Source organism: Protopterus annectens, chromosome 4.part0 (assembly GCF_019279795.1).
Source record: "Protopterus annectens isolate FY-2018-M chromosome 4.part0, PAN1.0, whole genome shotgun sequence".
NCBI classification, from domain to species: domain Eukaryota; kingdom Metazoa; phylum Chordata; order Ceratodontiformes; family Protopteridae; genus Protopterus; species Protopterus annectens.
In genome coordinates this window covers 626,356,968-626,381,647 of record NC_056733.1, presented here as the reverse complement: position 1 = coordinate 626,381,647, position 24,680 = coordinate 626,356,968, and the positions used below count along the sequence as shown (strand labels likewise).

The window sequence follows — 24,680 nt, the reverse complement described above, 5'->3', positions numbered from 1 at the left end:
TTCTCTTGAACAGAGTCAGTGAGGGGCTCTGCCTCACATGGACTGGGATTCTGTTCCATAGTGTAGGGAGTCTCTGGGTGATGAATCTGTTCCTCCAGCACGTCCTATTTATATCCGTGTTGAGGTTTAAGTCTCTTGCTCTCGTGGCTCTGGTGGATTTGGATTTTTTGAGGTGGAGCATGTCCATTAATTCCGGGTTGGACATGGCCTTGTATGTCAGGCACAGATCACCTCTGAGCAGACGGTATGCGACTGAATAGAGCTGGAGTTTCTTCAGTCGGGCATCGTATGACATATGTTTGAGCCCCTTTATCCTTTTGGTGAGGAACTTTTGGGGTCTTTCCAACTGCTGCAGGTGTCGGGTAAGGTACATTTGGGGCGTTGTACTCAATCATTGGTCTGATAAGTGAAGAGTACAGGGGTACAATGACCTCTCCTGATCTGGATGTGAATCCCTTCATGATCAGGTGGGCAATGTAGAAGGTCTTCCTAACCACTTTGGCAATGTGAGTGTCAAAAGAGAGGTTACTGTCAACTTGGGTCCCCAGGTCCCTGATAACTTCTTCCGTGTTTAATGGATTACCACCTATGTGGTAATTAGGGGTTACCTTGTTTTTCCCAAAGGGTATGACTATACATTTTTTGGCATTTAGCTTAAGGCCATGGCTCTGGCACCAGTTATCCATTTCTATGAGACCTTTCTGGAGGATGTCTGTGTCTGATGGAGTGTCAATTATGGTGCCCAGTTTGCAGTCATCTGCAAATTTTGTCAGCCACAATCCCCCTATGTTTGCTGATCTCCTTTGTCTGTGGCCCATGTTTATGTGATATCTGCAGTGTCCACCCTCATCTCTTGCATCATTGCTTGAAACTCTCCATCTTCCTGCTCACACTCCTTGTATTGTAGACTAATAATGCTCAGCCTTGTTCCCAGTCACCCTTGTTTGTTCTTTGCTCTGTTCTGCATGTTTTTTCCTAGTGTCTGCTGCCTAATGCCTGCAGTCTATAAAAACATTTTCATATTGAGCTTTAAAAATGAGATGCAAGTTTTGCAGATGTAATTAGTCTACAATACCTGATTCTATAAAGTTTTCAAGTAAAAGAAGTATAAATAAGAAGGAAAGCCTTACTAAGAGAATTTAGATAATTGTATCTGAGATGAGTTTTTCATTTGTATGCTTAGTGTGGGCGCTTACAATTTCAGCTGGCACTGTGTTTTTGCATATGTGGGCTGTGGTGTCTTGTATAGAATAAAAGCACTTCACCAGTAAGTTATGAGCATGCACTGTAACTTGTGGGTGACTGCTTCCAGTTTGAGAGCTTATATAACGTTTACCTGCATTGGATTTCTTCATATATCTTTGTTTTATTGTTTTCATTTGCCGGAATGTAAACGCTTATTTTTATTTTTTTTTTATTTTTTATTTCATTTATCAAAATGTTAAGTCATTCTCTTGATATAAAAGAATGAAAGTAGGCATCTAGTCTGTTTGAAACATCATTATACGACAAGGAGATGGCTACTGTACCATTACATAATTGTGAGAACAGCTGTATGGGAAGTGGAGAATCCAGTGAGAAATTTTATATCAAAGCATTTATGTATGGCTACATAAAGAGAAAAGAGAAGGCTGTAAGTATTAGTGTCAGATGTACAGGTATGAGAGGGGTAGAGTTTTATTATTTTGGGTATGAGAGGGGTAGAGTTTTATTATTTTGGGTACTGGGAGTTATCTCCAGTTAAGGAGTCAGTGTTCAGTGTTCCAGACCAACCCAAAAAGAAGCTGCAAATAGTTTGATTTAAATATTGTGCCTGTTATACTGCTCAAGGCCCTGGCCTGAACTTGAAATTGTCCATTGATACATGTGCAGCACTTACCCCATAAGGCTCTACTCAGCCATGTGGGATCTCATAGTATGTGTGTGTGTGTGTTTATTTGCGGGGTATTAGGAAGTGTCATTACATCCCTGGCTGTGGCACTGAAGGGGTTACTCAGCAGCCAGGCCATCTCTGCCAGAAGCAGCAGCATGGATTAGCTGAATGCACTGCAGACTGCTGCTCAGGAGGAGATGTTCCTTTTGTTCAAGTCTTGCTCACTACCTAATGGCATGTGTCAGCAGTCAAACAGCAGCTTTGGCAACCCATTGAGTTTTCTGAGAGCCAGCAGGTGCTCTTTTATTCACCATTCACTTACTCTGTGCTGCTTTTCACGTCCTGTGATATCCCATAAGATATCTGTAATGCATACTGTGTGTGCTTGTGCGTGTGGGCGTAGTGTGACACTATATATGTTTGCTTGTGTTTTATGTATGTGTGTGCATCTGACTGTGTTGTGCTGATTTGCATAATCTACAGGTTGAAGGGTTAACCTCTTATAACTGTGATTGCTTACTGAGAGCTGATTCAGTCTTCCTGCAAAAGAGAAATCCGACACAGCTACGATGTGGAAAGCTCTGTCACTGCCTCTGTGTCCCTGTATACTATTTATGAATTGGGCTGGCCTTATTTTTACATCTCTATTTCTCTTCAGCTCCTCCCCCATTTGTACCTACCCTCAAATCTGAAGATGATACCTCCAATTTTGAAGAGCCAGAGAAACCTTCTTTGCCATCATTGCCTGTGCCTCGACTAATGAACTCTGCAGGATTCACAGGAGAAGATCTGCCTTTTGTTGGTTTTTCCTTCAGCAAACCATTAGTAACACTCAGCAGGACAGAGTAAGTACAAATTCATACCTAAGTTTGCAACAGGCTACACTGAATGGCCATCTTGGTGGGGGGGGGGGTTAAAGGACAGTTTGTAGCATCTATTCAGATTATTCGCTATCTGTCTGATAGATATGAATCAGCCTGTGAAGTGTATTAGACATCTGAGAAGCTGTTTTTCGAGCATGACTGCTGTAGATGGACTTGATGAATAGCCATACATCTGATTTAGTGGCGTACCTTTCTGTCTTGATTGGTTGTTATTCCCTTGACTGAATTAGCCAGGTATTAGACTGTACAGTTATTGCTAAGAAAGTCTAATCCAGCAGATTTAGGACATTTCTGCACTAGAAGAACCCTTTCAGTTAAAATATATGATGTAAAACTTAAAAGACCTGGAGATCACGAATCGGTAACCAAGGGAGATGAGAAACTTAATGTTGTCACCTATTTCCATGGCAACAATTCTGCATTCTTAATTTTTGGTGGCTGTTGCAAATAACTGTATTGCTCTGTGGTGATAGACACTATGCTTAAATCTCTAAAGGGCAGTACTGCATTTTGAATGTGCTTAATGTGCTTTGGTGTCAGAGAGAAATAGAAGAATGGTTGTGGTATCTCTTTTAGAGGAGGAAGCACAGTTGTTAATACTGAACCTGTCAGACTTGAAGTGATTCATTTTACTAGTGTTTTTCAGCACTGGATCCTTACTTTTAATGTACAGTAATGTTTCTGTGCCATAAGTACAAGATCTCTGTTAGAGCTGGATTCTTTTGTTTATTTTTGTAGTTTGACAGCTGTTTATTTTTATTTATTTATTACATTTGTTGACCAGGATAGTCCGACTGAGCAAATGCCCATTTTCAATGGAGGCCCAGGAGAAAACTACACAGAAAAAATAAACAAAATCGTCAATGATTGAAAAATGCAGTATGAAACAATAATTTTTTACATGCCTGCGCCTCCCCCTGAGAGCTTTGATCACAGGCATTGCTGTCAGAGTTGTTCTCTCACATGGCATTCTCAACATCTTCACACACTACTGGTGCTGCACCATGTTTGTTCATGCTTTGTTGTTTTGGAATTGTGGGCATGCATGGTGCTGTCAGAACTGTGTGTGCATATGAGTTTGTGTGTATATGTGTATACTTGTGTTGTTAAAACTATGTAGATGTTTGCTGCTGCCAGAACTGTGTATAGAATGTGTTGTCCAAATGGTGTGCATGTTTGGTGCTGCCAGAAGTGTGTGTGTGTGTGTGTGTACTTTGAACTGTGAGCATGCTTAGAGCTGTTTGAACTGTGTACGTACTTTGTGTTGTTATAACTTTGTGAATGTTTTTTGCTGTGCCCATGCTTTTTACCTTTGGAGCTTTGCCCATATCTCTTATTGCAAGAACTGTGCCTGTACATCATCATCGTCTTGGAGCTGTGCTTGTACCTAGTGCTGTCAAATCCCATGTCCATGACTGCTGCTGTTAGAGTTCTTAGACTACCAGGCATTGTCAGAGCTGTGCCATTGCCTGCTGCTGGCAGATTTTCTCCTGTTCCTGGCATTGTCAGAACTGTGTCAATGCCTGCTGCTGGCAGATTTCCTCCTGTTCCTGGCATTGTCAGAGCTGTGAAATTGCTTGCTGCTGGCAGATTTCCTCCTGATCCTGGCATTGTCAGAACCCTGCCATTGCCTGGTGCTGGCAGATTGCTTCCTGTTCCTGGCATTGTCAGCGCTGTGCCATTGCCTGCTGCTGTCAGATTTCTTCTTATTCTTGGCATTATTAGAATCTTGCTGTTGCCTGGTGCTGACAGTTCTTTATTGTAAGAGTTGTGCCCTTGCCTAGTGCTGGTATTACCAGAGCCATTCACATATCTGGTCCTTTAAGCTGTCTTCATGATATTGGGCTTAAAGTTGTGCATGACTTACCCAGTCATAGTTTTTCATGATGATGCGGGCATCAGTGTGTATGCCTTGCAGTGCCAGAACTGTACCTTTTCCTAATACTGTCAGAAATGTATTAGATTAATACTGTCAGAGATGTATTTTTAGCCATGGGTTTCAGTTTTGTGCATGATGAAGGCTAACAGGCTCTGACAGAGATCTCTGTACAAGACTAGTATTGCCACATCTCTGCTTGTATTTGTTGCTTCCAGAGCTGTTTGCATGATTGTTATAAACTGTTGATTTGCCTAGTATTGTCACAGAATTGCAGACGTGTTATTCTTAGGGTAATGCCCATGCTTAGCACTGGAAGAGCTATGTGAATGTTTCTGCTGTGTTGAGTTGTTTGCACACTTGTTCCAAGCTTTGTTCGTGCCAGTTTTCCATGAGCTTTGCCCATGTCTAGCACTGCCAGAACTGGACAAATGCTTGCTGGTGTGCTTTGGGCTCATTGCTTGCCCTTGTCTAGTGTTGAGACCTGTGGCCATGTATAGCATTGCAAGAGCTGTGCCTGCATCTAATATTGTTAGACCCATGCCATAGTTATTGTAGTGTATCATTACCTGTTTGGTTGAGATCAGATATCATTTTGTTGAGCATTTCTGTGAAATTGCTCTTTTCCTGTTGAGTTGGTATGACTTCAAAGAAGTAAGAATGCACAAGAGGTAATACCCCCTACTTTGTGGTATGGGGACTTTCTGTTACTTTTCTTTTCACAATTTTATGGAAATGGATTCTTGATGAAACAGCCGCTGATGTCACAATTCATATCCACCTTATTTTTTGGACCATTCTTTTTAATGTAACAGTTCCAGCTATAGCTTTTGATGGATGGGCTTAATCGGAGTCTCCCGCAGGATGTTTAACAGCAAGTCCCACCTTAATCCTTCACTAGTACTGTCAACACCCTCAGCTAGTGTATATATTTATGATTCTTCATAAATATAAAACATAAGTAAAACAAGTAGCAAATGCATAGAAAATACTTCAAAAGGCATTGGCTGTAGTGATCTTATGTTATAAACAGACCAGACATACTTCAGGGTTGGGTTATTCCCTCTTTCCCCTGAAGATTTGGGGTCTTGGAATTAGTTTATATATGAAATGGGGGTGTGAGGGATGCAAGGGTGATGCTCCCTTCCAAAAAGTCTTCTAACAGATCTCAGATTCTTGGTGCTTGTCATTCTGCATTTGGACTCACCTGCCAGTCTGAATGAGTCTTGCTGTCCATCATTGAAGCTACTGCTAGCCTGCACAAACTGGGATCTGAGAGAGACTGGACTTCAGAATTGCCATCTTTTATTTCTCACTGTATATCAGTGTCATATATATGGTTCAGCTGTCAAACAGTGTGAAGAGGAAAAACTAATCAAAGAGAAAAAGTCCTTAATCTGACACCAGTAACCCAGTGCCAGCTGCAAGGACTCTTGTAAGAGCATTAACACTCTTCTTACTTCAAGACTGAGAAAATGTTTCTACTTCCCATCCATTCCTGGGAGGTAATGATAGGGTACCTGGTGAAAAATCGGATGTTACTTTCAGCCCTATTATACTGCAGGAACAAGAATTTAAAAACTCCAGACCTTAGCAAAGGCCTGCAAAGCATGGAAAAAAGTATTGTACACTGAAAGCAGAAGTTTTGTTGGATGGTATCTACTTAAGAAAATTTGAGCGGGTTTTGTCCTGGCATTGAAAAAAGAGGTTGTACTTGGCTCCTTCCCAAAGCAGATACATACATATATATATATATATATATATATATATATATATATATATATATATATATATATATATATATATATATATATATATATATATATATGAAGCTGTAAAATATCTACATCAAAAACTGCATAAAAAAAATACAAACCAGCTTGTGTCCTAAAGCCACTGTAAAAAAATATCTGGCAAAGTTGTTTACAGACTTTCATTTGGATTTCCAAAGTTCTAACCACATTTGGAGTGTCGTGAAACATGACTTTCATAAATATCATGGTGTTGATACTACTTACCATCTCTGAAGTGATGGAAAGGTATGAATGATGCTGTGCTGGGAGCACCCCTTTATAGATCCTTCTAAAGCTTTTCACACTGCTCAGACCTAATCTAGTTTTCTGGCTTTTTTATGACTAGATAAGTAAAATGTAAAATGGGAAAGCTCAGCTCTTGGCCATATCTGTCCATGAATTTGTGCCACAGCACAGAGGCGAAATGCCATTGTTTTTTTTTTCAGTTAAATGGCTGAACACTGGGAGTTCTGAAGTCAGTTTAATATGAGCTTGATCTCCCAAACTAGTACCTGTCGTTGACACTGTCAGAAGTCTTCAAAGCTTGCTATTAGGATTTATTAAACTAGAACATCAGCTTAATAATTCTGGACTAAATGTTTCCGAAACCAGTGCCAAAATACACAGAACAGCTTGCTTACCCTCCATTACTTAAGCATTTTCATGAAAACATGCAATTGACGGACATTGCAAAGTAATTGAAAGCCTACATGGTTAGCTTTCTGTTTGATGCTGAAGTGTCTAATATTGTAAAAAAACAAACCAACTGTTTGGTTGCTTTATAAATTAAGCATTACCTATGTCATGACACTAGACACAAGCTTATTTACAGTAGATACTCTGTTATCCAGACTAATTGGGACCTAGGGTACTTCGGATAATCAATTGTATAACTGAAACGGATAAAGAAGTTCTCAAATCTTTTTTTTTTTTTTTTTTTTTTTTTTTGCAGGCAGGAATACACTTTCCAACCATTCAGAGATTCCAGTGGACAGTAAAGAATATTTTTCACACACGAGTTGGCTATAAGCTCAAAAACATGCTCAAGCGCATACTTATAATGTTTACATATCCTGGCTTTATTATTTTTCCTAACCGAAAAGTTTGGAAGGCTGGTTTGGATAAATGACATTTTGGATAATCGACTCTCTACTGTGTGTGCAATCGTGTACCTCTTCAGACTGCTGTAAGATTTCATACAATACAGATGCTTATTTGATAGTGTCACAGTGTTGTTAAATTCTTATCTTTTCGGGGAGGGGGGGCAACTCATCACTGCACAGCTGTAAAATGTCTTGCTTATGTTGAATTGACAGGATAAAACGGAGTCACCTGAATATAACTGCAAGTGTTCTGAGATCTAATACATGTCTTTCTCTGAAAGGTCTGTACTAGACTGCATTCCTCAAACAGAAATCTATGATATGTGAATGCTTTCCAGGCATCACCTGATAGAAGTAAAATTTGGTGATTGTTTGTTCAATTTATATTGCCCCTGCGTGGAACTTAACACTGCACATCACAGTACAAAAACTCGAGGTGGGATATTTAGAAAAGGGAAGGAGCAAATTACATAGAAATTAATGGCAGTCTTGGGAACAGTAAATGCAAAATAATATTTGTGAAAGAGGGATGTTTAATGGAAGGCAGAAATTGAGCAATTTATGTAATTTTAGAGTGAATGACAATTGTTAGAAAGAAAATGTGTGTGTGTGTGTGTGTGTGTGTGTGTGTGTGTGTGTGTGTGTGTGTGTGTGTGTGTGTGTGTGTGTGTAATGCATGTAAATAAAAATGTTTATTTTTCTATTAAAGTATGTGTGCCAATGTCTTAAGTGATAATTTAATAAAGTTGTTTTAAAAAAAAAACATTGCACATCACAGACTTCAGTAAATTTCCATAGTTCATACACCATAGAAAAAATGCACTATTCTTTGAGAACTGCGCATTGAAATTATCTAGAGATTTCGTTTCACACCACTTAACTCACTTTTTGCTGTCTTTGAGGTGTTTGTACTACCGTCAGCAAATACTAATTGACCACATTTGTTTTTGCATTTAATCATCATATGTTCATAGATAGTTGCTACACTTGTATTCCAAGAGCTAATTAAGTTGCCTAGCCCAGATTCCCAGTTGCCCCAATACAATGTCTGGTTAAGTGACTTGCTGAAGCTCACTGCAGGCAAATGACGGTGGAAAGATTCAAGCACTTTATCCTTGGCACAGGAAACAGCTCACTAGTAAGTGGGAGTTCATTGTTTCTGACCACTATCATGCTTTCAGTCTTAATTCTGTACCATACATTATCACAGTTGCATTTACAAGTTATTTTTTTGTGGTTGTGAAGTTTTTTTCCCAATATTCTTTAGAGGTCAGATTACTTTGCCTTTAGGGTTTTGTTTTAATGCTTTTGGAATTTCTGCTTGAAACAGTTTGGTCCATGACTCTCTCTCTGCTGTCATTCGTGCCATTCACTGCAAGCAAAACTGATTAAATATGTTTAGTTCTTTGTCTATGATGCATTAGTTTTATCTTGGAATAAGCTTTACTTGGCATTCATTGATGAGCATTTTTTATCACATCTTAGCTGCTTAAGTGCACAATGTCTTGTCTAACAGGAGTACAGCTATGTGTGGACTTGCAAATTATAGCTTTAGGTTTAGGAAAATGTGTTGGCCAAAGTATTTTCTGTCATCCTGTATGCATTTGTGTATATTTGTCAACTAAAGGTTTATCATTTGTTTTACACAGATCAACACCTAATTACTTATTTACGCATGTACAGAATTTAAAAAACTGTTAGTATTTGTAACTGCTGGATCTGTTTTCCCTCAGCCTCATCATAAAATGCTTATGGCCAGTTAAGGAATGCAGTAAAGAAAAAGTGTTGTTTAGATCTGGTGATGGCACCTTGTTAAGCAGGAAGTCTTATAGTGGTGATAATTCTGTGTTACACAGTAGGTCTGGTACTTCTGATGGTCTTATGTCAGACAGTATGTCTGGTATGATTAATTTGCCATCCAAATAGATCTGGTACCACTGATGTTTCTGTATTAGACAGTATGTCTGGTATCTGTGGTGGTACTATGTTAAACAGCAGATCTAGTACCATTGCTTATGGTATTCTACAAAGTTTGTCTTTTTCCTGGTATTGGTGGCACGTTAGTCATCTCTTTCTGATGATGCTGCTAAGCTGGATGATAGATCTGTTTCTGGTGATAGTGCCATATTTAATGGGTAGATCTTGTTCGGGTGATAATGCCATGTTACACAGTAGTTCTGGTGATAGTACCATTTTAGTCCGTAGGTCGGGTTCTGAGGATAGCACCTTGTTAGACTGCATGTCTGAGATCAGTGATGATGTCATGTTAGACAACAGGGCAGGTGCTGTGTACACTGCTGATGCCTTATTTCCTATGGGGTGTAGACCCAGAGTTTGCACTGTGCCTGTTGAGATTGGCTAACCATATTAGAATTTTAAGTAATTTTATAGTAAGGGCTGTATTCGGTTAACAGTTTGCAAGGAATCCAGCTGATAAAGCTTTGTTTAAAGAGTAATAATATTACCTTTGTTATTTCATAACAGTCTTTCTTCACTTTCTAATTTTGCTTTTATTGAGGCTCTCATTTCTCTCTCTCTGTTACCAAGCCTGAACTGGTTATTTTATTATCTTGCTTTCCCTCATTAGGACCTTCGCTTCTTTTCACAGATGGTTGTCACATCATCTTCCCTTCTTCATCTTATTTATTCTTTCTGCTTCTTTATTAATGCACAGGTGTCTCATTTTCTCAATTTGTTGAATTTTCTCAACCTTTTCTGGTTCTTTCTCAGCCATGTTGTCACTCCATAAGCTATTTGCAGTGCATTTATTGTTAGGGTTCAGCATTAGTCTCAACCCTTCAGAAATGGACAGAGCAACAGCAACCACTGGTTGCAGATAAGTTTCTCACTAAGTATCTTTTTAACGTATGTCTATAGTATTTTCCCCATTTTTTTATTACATTGTGTACTCTTAAAATATGTTTGACATTCTTTCTAATTCCTGCAATCATCAACACTTTCACCCTGCCACATTCCCCTTTTTTCAGGACTTGCCTATACATGGAATTCATATGCTTTGTTCTGTCCCTTTTGGCTTATTTCGCTTCCCAAGTCCTTTTTCAGTAGATTTGTCCAGTTAGGCAAGCCCTTTCCACCCTTGTTTCAGTTACTACCTTACAGACTCTCTGCTCATTTTCTTTCTATAGCTTCTCCATCTTTAAGTAGGTATTTTTTCTCTTTCCTGCTGCCACCTTCTTTCTTCATCCACAACATTTACTCACATTTGGAAAGCTTAAGTTGCATAAAACATTCATTTTACTTCTTTCTTGTGTGTCGCTTTCTTATTTTACTGATCTGTACTATATATCACTAATGCTAACTCCTCCTCTGTCATCTTCCTATCTGGGTACTCCTATTTGCCTTTTTCCCAAAAATTATTTCTTGCCTTGCTTAATTAGCACTCTCCACTTCCTTCTAACACTTCTTAGTTATCCTTCTGGTGTATCCTCCCTGCTGTTCCTTTATTTATTTTTTTTTATTATTCTGTGTTGCTAGTTCCACAAGCTCACACTTAGTTTCTCTGTGATATCATGGTCTTTTATTCACCCAGACTTTGCATTAGAAAGGTAATGTAACTACTACATGACACTCTCCATTCCCTCTGCCACTGGTAGCCATTCCTTTAGTATTTTAATTCTTCTCCCCCACTACAGTCATGTTACATACAGTCTCCATTTTCTTCCCCGTCCCCCATACTGCACTCTTGATAAAATGCGTCACACCAGATAGATGATTCATGACAAAAATAATTTTTATTCTGCATTTTCTCTCAAAAAAGTGATCCCTTTCCACTTTCATCCGTTGAGTATTCCTTCCATGTCTTTGTTAAGGTCTCCCTAATTTGTACTTTTTACTTTCCAGAACCCTCACTGCTTCAAAAATGATTTGGATATTTTTTTCTCACTGGTTGAAATAGGTTTCTTCTCTACTACTTCTATTAGGGATATAACCAAAAACCTGTTTTGCACTCAGACCTTCTTATTGGTGGTCCATCCTCACATTTATTAAATTTAGACATTCTTCTATACTCCTTCCCTGTGCCTGAATTATGCTGCACCTGTAATTGTAAAATGTAGTTATTCTTTCATATGAGTTAACCCATCTCTAAGTAAGCTTTGTACATATCTCTGTTGCGAGAATTAGTGCAGACATTTGCCAACATCTTGTGAGCTGTGTAGAGCATACTATTACTGAGATTCTTAAGGAAAAACATGAACTTAGTCTGAGTAGGCACGATTAAATCTTTAGTCAAGTCACTTTTTGAGGCATAAATTCAGGCAACTGTGTTGTTCAGAAATGCCAAAAATCCACCCTTACTCGCCCTAAACTTCTCAGATTACTTTTGCAGGTGGGTGGGGAGCTGGGTTATTCAATATTCCAAATTACCAGCATGCAGTCATCTGTAAGCAATAATACCAGCAGAGATAAGCTGTTGCTGAAGTCAGCATTCCTTTTTTGGTATGGTATAAGCAACATTTTCTACTTCAATTTTGAGAGTGTTGGATTTCACTGATGCTACCTAAATATATCTTTTTTTCTTTGCACCTTGATTCTTTATTATTTTCATCACTGTTATGAAGATTAACATGGTGGTGGGCATTGTTTATCTTGTTCCTGTCTTTATAGTAAATCCTTGAGTGAGGCCATCATTAGCCACCACCTTCCCTTTGATGCAGTATATTTTGCTATTACTTGCCTCCTTATTGTTAGCTCTTCACTTGAAACCTGTATCAATTTCCTCATATAGTTCTATTGAATTATGCCAATTTTTTTTACGTTTAAAAGAAAAATACTACTTTTTGTCTTCTTAAAAATAGTACAACAAGCAACACACAAGTTGCGCTGACCCCGCAGCAAGGAGGTCCCACAGTAAGAAGCAAGATCTGATGAAGACAAATGCCGAAAGCACTTATCTCCTGTTTTATTTCATTTTATTATTTATATTTTGTATATTGTGATTAAAGTTTTTACTTATTTTATTCCTACTGTGGGACCTCCTCGCTGTGGTATCAGCTCAACTAGTGTGTTTGCTTGTTTTATTTGTTCAGTTAACTGCTTTAGCAGTTCCTGGAAAGTATGTCCTGTTTAAAAAAAATAGTAGAACGATAATCATATCTGATTAGTTTTCTGCGATTGTTACCCATTCTCTTTCTTTAATAGCTTCCAGATATTTTTCCTTTGCCAATCCCTTGAACAGAGTCCACAGTGAATGAAAAAATGAATGCTCTAATGTGTTATCTAACCCTCATACGTGTTGCGTTCAGACTGTCCTTTTCTGTAAGCAACATAGTTGTAAAATTATTCTTTAATTTACCTTTCATGTGTTTTCCTCACAGCTTTTTGTTCACTGTATGAACTACACCTGCGTTGCCCAGCCTGAATCTAACTAACTTTTTATTTGCTATCTGCCATGTAATTGTGGACGTGCAAAATTGCCTAACCATGGTGGAGGGAAGTAAACCTGTTGCATTCTACTATTCTGCCATTCGTTTATTAATTCTTTCGTTCATTCAGTTCCTTTCTGAGACAGTGTTTGCCCAGGAGTGAATCTCTGACTTCTCCAGTGGATAAATAATCCTCAGCATGGTAAACAGGCCTCATTTAGTTGCAGCTTGTGACTTTAACCTGAATCATGCCCATTTTTCAACCTTTGAGCAGTCATTACTGTAACAAATCTTGTTATTCTGTGATATTTCCATGAAGTATGACCTAGGTTAGATCATAATGTGTCCTTACTACACTACCTACAAAAATCTGAAATGGGCCTGATAAGATTTCCCCAAAACACATTTATGCATACAACTTAAAAGTATTTGCCCTAATGTTACTTATTTTGCTTCTTTCAACTGAACATTGAATCATCATATAACTAAACCTGCAGCCTTCTCCCGTAGATCACTGTTGGCTCCATCAATATGTCTAGTGTGGCAACATCAAGCACTGCTGTGAAAATTGCTTCCATATCTATCTGTGTGCCTCTTCCTGGTAAATATCTGCCTACTTTTCTCCACCTCTGTTTGCTAAACAGTTACTTAATCTGGATCTCCCACAGCCCCAGTTATTATCTTTCAGATGCAATAAAACTTTTATTCAAATTAACTCCTGACCTATGGTCCAAGAAGTAAAGAAGGCAAGCAAGAACAAGACTTCTTCAGCTATTGTTGAGTGTTGTCAGATAGGTAAATGTTTAACTTTTCATCCCTCTATCCCAGCCTTTGTGTTAGGACCTCTTCTGTTCTCTTTGTTAGTTAGCGACCTCCCTTCTCTCCATTTTACTTTATTTGCAGGTGAAATTTTCCTTTTACAAGGAAAAAAATCTGTACCAAGTTTACAAAAACGACTGCAAAAATCCTTTTGTAATCTGTTTACTTATTTACATTTTTGTTTCTGAGGTAGATATGGCAGTGAGCCTTAGATAATCAGTTAATGATAAATTACAAGTAAATAAATAAAAATCATGTTTTCTAATTTTAAAAAAAAGTTTTGCTAAAACTAAGAAGATTGTCTTGTAGATGAATTAAAACTGTTGCACAAATCTGTCATATTTCAGCCTTTTAGTCAGCAGGTTATTAAAATCTGTTGGACAGAATACCAGCCAGCATTTATTTTGCAATAAAGAAGACAAATTAAAATTTTGCAACCTTTTTGTTATCGCTGTGTATTGACTCTTCCTTGTTGCAGAAGATAAACCAAATAACAAAATACCTCCAAACTCCATAATCCCCGTACAAAATCCAAAAGGTATGTATGATCAGCATACTATATCAATATGCTGTTAGTTTTAATGGAGCTTGTCTTAAAGAACAACTATATTTATTTTGAGGGTCAGTATTTCAAGCAGGCCACTGGTGTAGTTATGGGGGCAGCATGTGCCCCCATATTTGGAAATGATGTCATGTTTCATTGGGAACAAGGAAATGTCTTTAACAGTGAGTTTTATGGGTATATTTCTTGTTACACTCAATTTTTGGACTACATATTTCTTGTATGTGATGGCAGTGAAGAGTTATTAAAAATTCTTTTTTATTACATCAATGGTACAGTAGAATTTTTAAAGTTTACCTTTGATTATAGTATGGAACACAGTTATTTGGATGTGAGTCTGAAAATAGATAAAGGAAAAGGTAGATTAGTTTCAGGAATTCATCGTAAACCAACCTTTTCAAATTTATACGTGGATTTTGATAGTTGGCATCCCTATTCACAAAAGAAGTCCATTGTTAAGGGGCAATACGTGAGGGCTGCCGGAATGGTGAGTGAGGATGATACTTTCAAGGCAGAGGTGGATTTTATTTCCCAAATGTTTATAAAGAGGGGATACCCTAGTAGATTGGTGAGCAAGGTGGCTATGGAAGTAGTAAAAAAGCAGGCAGATGGCATTTACAAGCCTATTTTGGGCAGGTCAGATGGAGATAATTTGAGATTGGAGGTTTTGCAGAAAGCTTAAAATAGATTAGCCCAATAGGAAGCTTAGTTTCATTACAACTTTCAGTTTGGACACTGAGGCAGTTGCTGGAATCCTTAGGCGTAATTGGGGAATTCTATGATCATCACATTGCACAAAGAGTGGACTCTGCCTCTGTGATTGTTTACAGAAAGGATAGATCTTTTAAAAATCTGCTCGAGTCCAAGGGACATGAGGATTTGACTGTTTCTTCTAGGAGATGGGGTAATTTTAGATGCGGTAAGGGGAATTGCTGTAGGAATATAGCAGAGACCTTAGAATATTTTAAGTTAAATGGTGTGAACATTCACATAACGGGCATTTCAACTGTTGCAGCAAAAATGTGGTATACCTGGCTAAGTGCCAGTCATGTCCCGCCTTTTATGTGGGGAAAAACCTGTAGACTGTTTAAGAAGTTTAATGAACAACTCTTGGACATAAGAAATTGTAAAATGACCAATGCTTTGAGTAGGCACGTATTTGAAAATAAGTACCACATTTTTTGATTTTCAGTTTTGCAGCAGTTGGTAAAGGATGCTTAGGGGAGGGTGCTTGATGTGCATCTAGACATCTGCGAGTTAAGGTGGCAGCTTAGGTTAAATGCCACCCAACCACCTGGTATTAACGAAAATGTAAATATTGCTTGTATATTGAAATTAAATCATATTTTAGGGTAATGGCATAAGCTGTGGTTAATTCCATTATATGTATTTTAATGCATAACAACAAGAAAGTGTTTTTTATGTCATGTTTTGATGTGAATGTAATATGTATTTTAGGCATTTTTTAATGTGCTTTTGGGTTGATTGGTGATTATTTAATTAGTCATTTGGGTGTGGTTTTGTATAAAAGGACTGGGTTATGGAAATGGCATTGTTCTTAAGAAGTCCCTTTAGTAGGGAAGAAAACGCTAAATCAGTGTGTGTTTATGTGAATAAAGCTGCTATTGGTTCCGACCTGCTGGTGTGAAGAGTTTCTTTTGGATTTAGTATTGGCTCTTCATTTCCAGGCTGTTCTGCAGGGCATTTCTCTTGCTTTGTTTCTATTTTCCCCTTATACCTTGCAGCCACCTCTAGACTATCCATTTGTTTCAGGGCTTCTTGGTGCAGTTTGTTAGTGGCACCATTATTGCCTTGGTTATTTACTGACAGTAACTGAGTAGGAAAACTTTATCCATGAATATGATTACTTTAGAGCAGTTCCCATGTCTTCAGTTAAGTCAGTGTTGATTCTGTTGGTATGTTGTATCCCATCCTCCACCCAGCCCCACCCCATACCTCTCAACCGTCCCAAATCCCTCGGTTTTTGAGGTCCAAATGATGGGGTGCCACGATTCCCGAGTGGCACCCCATAATTTCCCGGCTTTATATTTTTTTTTATTTTTTTGTCTTTTCTTTTCGGAGTGATGTCATCGCTCGGAGGTGTGTGTGTGGTGATGTCAGCTCCGTGAACAGCATGCCAGCCAGTCGGATTTCGGCTGAGGGCTGTTGTTGCTGTTTCTTTACATGCTGACGCCATCTCGCACGCTGCTGCAAGCCTGCAATTAGGATAGGCTATGTAGGGCGCTACTGTTTAAACACAACAACCAGTAAAAGAGAGGGGGCGGCGGGACTGACCTGAGTTTGAATGAGTGACGAGTGAGAGAACAGAGAAGCCCCCCCCCCCCAAGTTATTTATATATAGATATATATATATATATATATATATAAAATAATTTATAGAAGTGGCAGACACTGGCTTGAAATTTTCTTTGCTTGCATACTGGTTAGTTGGTGCAGGTGGTCATCACAGGTGCACTATACCACCACTATTGCTCGGCAGCAGGAATCAGGAGGAGAGTAAAACAGTCAACTCAACTGACAAGTGTAATGGACTCGGAGCTGTGCGGTATGAATCTGTGTTGGTTCTTGGTTGGTGGTCAAGTCATCATCACAAAATCACCATGAAAATTATTTCTTCTGTTGCTGCTTCTTCCCCTGGTTCCTCCAACACCAGAAGGTAAATAAAATAATTTGTAAATGAAAATGAATTAAATGTTTATGACGTGATGGAGTATTTATATGAGAGTGATCGTTTTTCTCGTTCTTTGTTATGGAATGTCACATCAACACAAGTTGGGATGACTAAGGTCAGCCTAATTTAGTATAATAAAGTATTCTAGAAAGGAAAACAAAATTATGAATATTCTGGCTTGAAACTAAAAAAAACTTGATGGATATTCCTGACTGAACAAGGTGTCGCATCACAAGTGCTATGCTTTTTTTTTTTTTTTTTTTTAAAGACTAACAATGGAGGATATGATTCTACTTTGGGGTTAGAAGCACACCATTAACTATATCGGAGGTCTAGAATGATAAAAATAAAAATTGGTAGAGCAGTATTGTTAAATCTACACTATCTGGACAGTGGTGCTCTCTTGAATCAACTTAGTAGTCTCGCCTGGTGGCAGTTGTGAAGTATGTGATTGCTAGAAGAAATGCACAAGACATTTTCATTGCTGCAAATTGGATGGGAAAAGTGCTGTCTACTAATTGTAGTCTCTGTACTGTCTCACGATGATAGAATTTAAAAGTTATAGAATAACTTGGAAATCAGTGGGAGTCAGCAAACTTTATTTAAAGCTCCTGGAACTGTAAAAAACTTGGGGTTAAACTCATTTTGTTCTACTGTAGCATGTGCTGAGCAAAACTCCTAATTAGGCCTAGCTCAAGAGGGGAAATGCAATTAAAAACACTCTTGTATTCAGACTGAAGTCCATCAGACAACATCTTGGCCAATATTTACTACATTTTACAATTACAATGGGCTTTAAGCTGGTATACCTGATGTTGTCCCTGGTTTCAACGCAGTGAGGATAATCTGTGTTGTATGTTAGCAGATAATGATAAAATCTTTTTGGTACATAGCATCAAACTGGAAATAGACACAAGGTTAAATGGGCTCTAACATTGGTAACTGAAGTATGTCTTCATATTTTAACTCTTCGTAATTACACTGAAGTGCAATTTTTTTTCATTCACTTCTTTCCATGTTTCTTTGCCATTGTTGAATGGTTGCTAGATAGGTCTCTTTTTTTGGAGGCTAGGGGTGGAAAGTTGGCTTACAGTATTTGAGCGGCAAGGACCCACTGTATAACAGTGAAATAAGGCAAAGTCAGTGTAACCATTTTGATTGTGTTCATGACCCCAATTAATCCTAACCAGTCAAATCTGTGTAACTGCAATTTTCCGTCCTAGGATGGGCAAAAGATCTGTGCATATGTGGGATCCAGAATGTGTCAGCCACAGTGCCTTTGTGTGTCTGTGTGCAAAGTCTCATGTCTAGAAGCACATTTTTGTTTCTGTTCATTTTTTTTTAATTATTTTCTTTCAGCTTTAACTGCAGTTTGTGAATTGCCACAAACATTATTACTTTCATTTGTCTTTTTGCACTTTAGTCCCATGTAGTGGTTTAACAGCATTTTTGTTAGCCTGGTATAAAGATTCAAGCTTTTTCCTTTCTTCTGTTTTTGTAGCAGATATTGTGTCTTCTAGAAACTTATTGTATTGGTATGTTTTTTTTTTCTCCTAGTTTCCGAATATGTTAATAAACTACATTTAAAATGAAAAATGTACCGCACTAAGAAATAGAGAGAAACACTGACACTCCACCAAACATCCTGCCACCATCATCCAGAGGAATCCCTAGTTAAAGCCTTATTAATACAATCAAGAAGGCATCTGCAATGGGTGGGGGTGGTGAATAGCTAGCCCTTGACTAAGATGGACATTCAATATTTTCAGTCCTTGATTATGGGGAAGTAATCCAGTATTTTTATATATTTGTAACAGTGTTCTTTAACTTGAAAATGTAGGACAGAGAATTCATAATATGTACGCATGATGAAATGCTTAAAAATGCATCCCAAAATGAAGAAATGGCCACCCTCATGGTCTACTAGGTGGAAGCCTATAACTGAACATCTACAAATGTAACAGGGGTGCATTGCAAATTTACAGATGAAATTAGCTGCTGCTATCTTAAATCATGTACAACTACTGGGAAATTAGGTGTTGCTAACCATTTTGTTTTTTTATTTGTATTTGTTTTCTGGTGTAGAGCACTGATCTCTATGGCCCTTCTATTTATTTATTGATTGATTGATTTTTATTTGTTTCCGGGGACACTACCTGTGCATATAATCAGTGCACCAACAGCACTGTACAATCCAGGCATAATGTACCCCATTGTAACAATTAATGTTTTCTTTTACAATGTTTTATTTTACACATGGAAATACACTGTGCTCACTGCTTGAGCCAACTTGTACCACCTCCATTGCAATCCTTTTATCATAGTTAATAGATGAGATAATAAGCTTTATAAGTATGCAACAGTATGGGTGTGGGCTGCGCAGCTGCACCCACTGTTATTTTTATAAAAGTATATTGTATTTTAGTTTTGCAGAAGTTCAAATATAAATATTATAAATAAAACAGTATTCTTATTTTGTGTTTTCATGTCATGATCATATTTTGGTTGTCTGCTCTTCAGTTTGTGTTTAAAAGTTGGTATCCCACAATTCCATCTGAGTGGGTGGGGCTACATAATGGTGTATGCAAATTTTATGTTAATCAGTGTACAGATTTGTACCTATTTTCATGGGCCTTTGCCCAGATTTTTGATGTTTCTAGGTTGAGAGGTATGCCCCACCTCCATAAAATTAGCATTCTGTAATGTCTTTCATCTCTTGGTACAGCATTCCTTTTATGTCTGTCCTTTATGTACCTGGGTAAGTTAGCCAAGAATTATGCATATTTTTTAGTGGGCGTTTGAAGTGACAATACTCCTAGAAAGTACAGTCATGTAAAATCTTACCTTAACTGTAGATATCCTTGCCTTCTCTGCTGCAGTATTCATAACATATGGGATTCCCTGCTGTGGAAGCCCGAAAGTTTGGCCAATCTGTCAAAGCCTACTGTTGCTTTTAAGTACGCTGAACATCACCCAAACACTCCTTGCATAACATAGGGCATAAATGTGATGTTCAGGTGTACCAGTCTCACAACTGATTGCCCCAGTAAGAACACCAGTCTGAGGAAACCCAAGGGAGTAACCTGTACATTCAGCAAGGAAAAGGAGAAGGGGGCTGGAGGGAGGGAGTCAACACTGTGGCAGTGAAGGCAAGGACATCTATTGTTATGGTAAGATTTTACGCAATTATACAGTGTCCTTACATTCACTGCTGCAGTATTCATAACATATGGGGAGTGCCAACGCTCAAGAGAGAACTTGGAAGGAGAGAGAGGCCTTTAAAAAGCCATGAAGAACGTCTCTAGCAAAACTAGCCGTAGCTCTAGAAATACCATGCGACTTGTAGTTCTTGGTAAAAGTATGCACAGAAGTCCAGGTAGCTGCTTTATTTTAAGTCCTTGAAAAACACACTAGAAGATGTTACAGCTCTAGTAGAATGAGCCTTTACAGAAGGAAGGCTCTTGCTATGAAAAATATAAGGACAAGAAATAGCCACCGAAATCCAAGAAGAAATAGTTTGATTGGATACAGATAACCCTAAAGACGTAGGATGAAAAGAAACAACTGATCAGATTTTCTAATAGCCTTAGTTTTATCCAAATAAAATCTGAAGTTGTCTATGCATGTCGAAGGTATGCAGCACCCTCTCATTGTCAGATTGTGGAGAAGGGAAAAAGTAGGCAAATTAATAGACTAAGTGACAACTCATTAACCACCTTAGTCATAAAAGAAAGATTAGTACGCAAGCACACCCTGTCCTCCTGAAATATCAAAAAAGGAGTACAAGCCATAAGGGCTTGCAACTCAAGACACCCATCTGGCACAAGTAAGAGCTAACAAAAGAAAAGTCTTTCAAGAACAATGTTACAAGAAAGCTGAAACAGCAGGCTGAATATGAGCCCGAGTCAACTTCTCCAGAACAAAATTAAGATCCCAGGGAGGAGCAACAGGCTTCCTTGGGAGGTCTAATATTAAGGACACCTTAAAGAAATTGACTGGAAAGGCTCACCCAGACTCTGCTACAGTTTGCTATGAGGGAAAGGTTAGTTTGCTTTTTATTTGTTGTATTTTGTTACTTTGTTGCCTTTTTCTATTTTGTATACTGTGATTTGTTCTCTTTACAGGGTGTTTTTCTTGTATTCTGCTTTTAACTGCATATTAAAACTTGAAAAAAGACCACAACTCTGTCTCTTGTGAGTCAGACAGAAATTTTTCGCACCCGGTTACTGTTGTGTTTTTAAACACCACTGTCTTTCTAGTTGCCTGCCCCTTGTGTTAATTTGACCATTTATTTATTTATTTTACATTTGTTTACCAGGAAAGTCCGAATGGATATACGCCCATTTTCAGTGTACGCCTGGGGAGAAAAGCTCCAGAAAGCAGAGTACAACTACATTAGGAACAATAGAAACATTTAGATAAGTATAATATGCAGTTTTCAGTAGGGTTACAAACATAGATAAAACATAGAAGAAAATATCAAAATCATGCGGCTTCAATTTCAGACAATGATACATGCAGTTATGGGCTAAGTCCCTTCAAGAATTCATGCACTTATTAGAGTATATGATTGAAATGCTTAGGGAGAGTTTGTAGGAAGTATATATCTTATTTCCTTTCTGCTTTTACTGGCTGGTGTAAGTAAGCACAAAATTATCATTTTGTGAAATCACTCCCTTTCAACTATTTAAATTTAATGGCCATCCTACTGTATTCCATAGTACCAGAATACAAAAGTGACCATTCCCTTTCAATCTATTTGCTGTTTTAAAAATAGCGACTCTTCACTAAAACTTAACTTTTTAGACAGCTAAAACTTATCACATCTAACTCCTCTAGTTCACACTGCAGTGTTTAGGATAAAACATTTTTTTTCATTTTACCTTTAAGCATCTATTGCAAGACCACCAGTTATTGGAGAGCCCACATTTTGCTTCTCAGTAATCATCTTGAGATTAGACCTTCTGTTTTCTCCTGGTGAGTGAAGGAGTGCAGTTACATTATTTCCTGGAGTCTGCTGATCACCTGAAATCTTAATAACTGCATTATAGGTGACAGCTTGAACTCTGCGCTTATATTCTGATCGTGGTAAGAGTAGGAGCAGAGTACATTGATTCCTGACTCTTTCTGGTTAGAGTGAGTGTCTGTGCTTAACGTACCTGATTGGTCTGGTTGCTATTTGAGGCATCTGCCAGAAGAAATAGGCCACAAGCCTGCAGACCCTTGCATCATCTGAGAAAAGACTGTGGATCACCAAACAGGCCGTGGCCTACTTCTCTTCTTGGAATTGGTGCTAACATTTTGCTTCTGGTGAGAGAAGAAGCAAAGAAGTATTGTATCCCAATAAAGTGAAGCTGTGCTGAGACCAGCATTAGTAGTAACCATTCATGTGACTCCCCTCTTTTTATCATTCTTGACAAGCTAATTCTTTATTTTTCAGTAAGTAATGCTTTACTTCTTTCTAGCTTCAGAATATTTGCCAAAATACTTCATCCTTAAATTTTCAGGGTCTACATATTAGCTTCCTCTCTAGTGTTTGGCAGTGCTTTAGACACATTGAGTGACATTTTTCCTGTAAAAGGAATATATAAGGAAATGGCTCCAGTACGTGGTAATAATGACCATCCCTCCTGGCATGTCTAAAGGTCAGTTCCTTGTGCTTTCTCCTATTAACTTGGTGAACTTGGGCATTCTGAGGCAGTGCAGCAACTGCCTCATGTACGCAGACAACCCTCTCCTCTTTCCTCCCAACACTCAGACTTGTGAGAGATGCACTTGTATATCCAAATTGGAAGCCATGCACTCTCAAGCCAAGACTGGAATGGCTAGTCAAGAGGAGAAGGTCAACACCTGCACCACACCACATGCAACACACAGCCCGCCAGAACACCCACCATCATAACTCTCACATAAAAACACAAACCGCACACCCACCTTCATGGAGGTTCTCAATAGAAATCTACCCAAACAGCAGAGACCTCCAAGGCACAAACGCACTTAACCACCACAACACAGCACAAACCAGAAGACACATAGCTCACCTACATAGTGTGCCCTTCAACCTAAGACCCTAAGGCAAAACAGTTTGCAGAATATACTAATCATAGGTGACTCGGTAGTGAGGCAAATGATGTCCCACTCACTAGGTTGAATAAGGAGGAGGTAACAATCAGCTGTCTGTCAGGTGCCAGAATCTGACACAACACACACACTCAGGTCACTCCACAAGAACAAGTATGACTCTGTCACTGTCCATGTGGGTATGAATGACCTGAGACGCACCTTCCTGGACTACATGAAAAGAGACATGGAGGAGCTCTTGGATTATGTGGCCCAGGCAGTTATGACCCTAGCCCTGAGCAGCATACTACCGTCGGCCAGAATGATACCGCAGTACAAGCAGAAAATGATTGACTTCAACAATTGGGTAAGTTTCTAGTGTCATTCTAAGGGGATCCAGTATCTGTCTGCTTTGGATGAGATGATTGACAGACCTCCATGCTTTGCCAGAGATGGCCTGCATCTGTCACCTCTGGGTTTCCGGATACTGGCTAAGGTTCTTGCCATCCCTATAATGCCTTTTTTAGGCGATGTTCCAAAGACCAAATTACCACCATAACAGCTATAAATAAAAGCAATCTTAGGGTCATGCTGCTCAACACTAGAAGTCTAAATCGCAAGGTGCACTTGCTCGAAGCACTCCTCAAAATGGAGAATATCTACATTTGTGCTGTAATGGAGACCTGATTTAAAGCAGCAGAAAGCACCCCTGCGCTACCAGGCTATAACTCATTCCACACCTTTCGGCCCCAGCACATGGAACGAAGCTCCAAAGGCGGTGGTGTCTCCATATTCATAAAGAATATGCACACCTCCAGACTAGTAGCCCAGCATAACGCATCTGAGATACTTCAGGTACAACTAACATTGGGTAACACTGCAATTCAGGTTGTAGTCTGCTATATGTCCCCAGCCATGCCCCAAGGCTCTCGCACCATGTTCTTAAGCACCGTGGAAACTATTAGGATCCAACCCAACATACTCATACTAGGTGACTTCAACTGCCCCTCCATCAACTGGGAAAACTACTCATGCACCAATACACTGGTCCAACGCTTCCTGGAATTCATTGATTCCAATGGCCAAAGCAACAACCTTGACCTGGTTATTACTAACATGGGCAACCGTTGCTCTACACCAATAGTCAATTCCTCCCTGGTTAGATCCAACCACAAACTAATCACCATGGAAATCCACATCTCACCCACTCCCCCTGCAAAGGTAACCACCATGAAAACCTTCTCCAAAGCTGACTTTGGGCTCCAAAAAACAGAGGTGGCTAACTTCACGGCACCAATGTCAATGGAAAATAGATGCATGACTGTTGAATCATACACCAGTGCACTGTACGAACACGTACATAAATGCATGGAACTAGAAATACCCAACAGAACCAAGACGCTCTTTTAAAAAAAGGAATCCAATCTGGTGCCCCCCCCCCCCCAATTAATAAATTCACAACAGAAGGAAGAAACTATTGCAGAAAAGGGTGAAGTCCCAAGACTGGAAAAACGCCCTTATTAGCGTCAACAAAAAGTTGAGATCCCTCATCAAAATCTCTAAAGCCATCTGTGAGAGCAGAATTGTGGCAGACACCAAAAACAACCACAAAGCCTTCTATAGATGTATCAAAA

General features: G+C 38.8%; 1 protein-coding gene across 1 annotated transcript in view; it reads left to right on the top strand.

Moving 5' to 3' along the window:
* The window catches only part of CIT (citron rho-interacting serine/threonine kinase), a 3,433,971-nt gene that overhangs the window by 660,963 nt on the left and 2,748,328 nt on the right, over positions 1 to 24,680 (top strand). Inside the window, exon 10 of the mRNA XM_044069760.1 lies at positions 2,532 to 2,718. Within this exon, the coding sequence (XP_043925695.1) occupies positions 2,532 to 2,718 (187 nt within the window). The remainder of the gene's footprint in view (positions 1 to 2,531; positions 2,719 to 24,680) is intronic.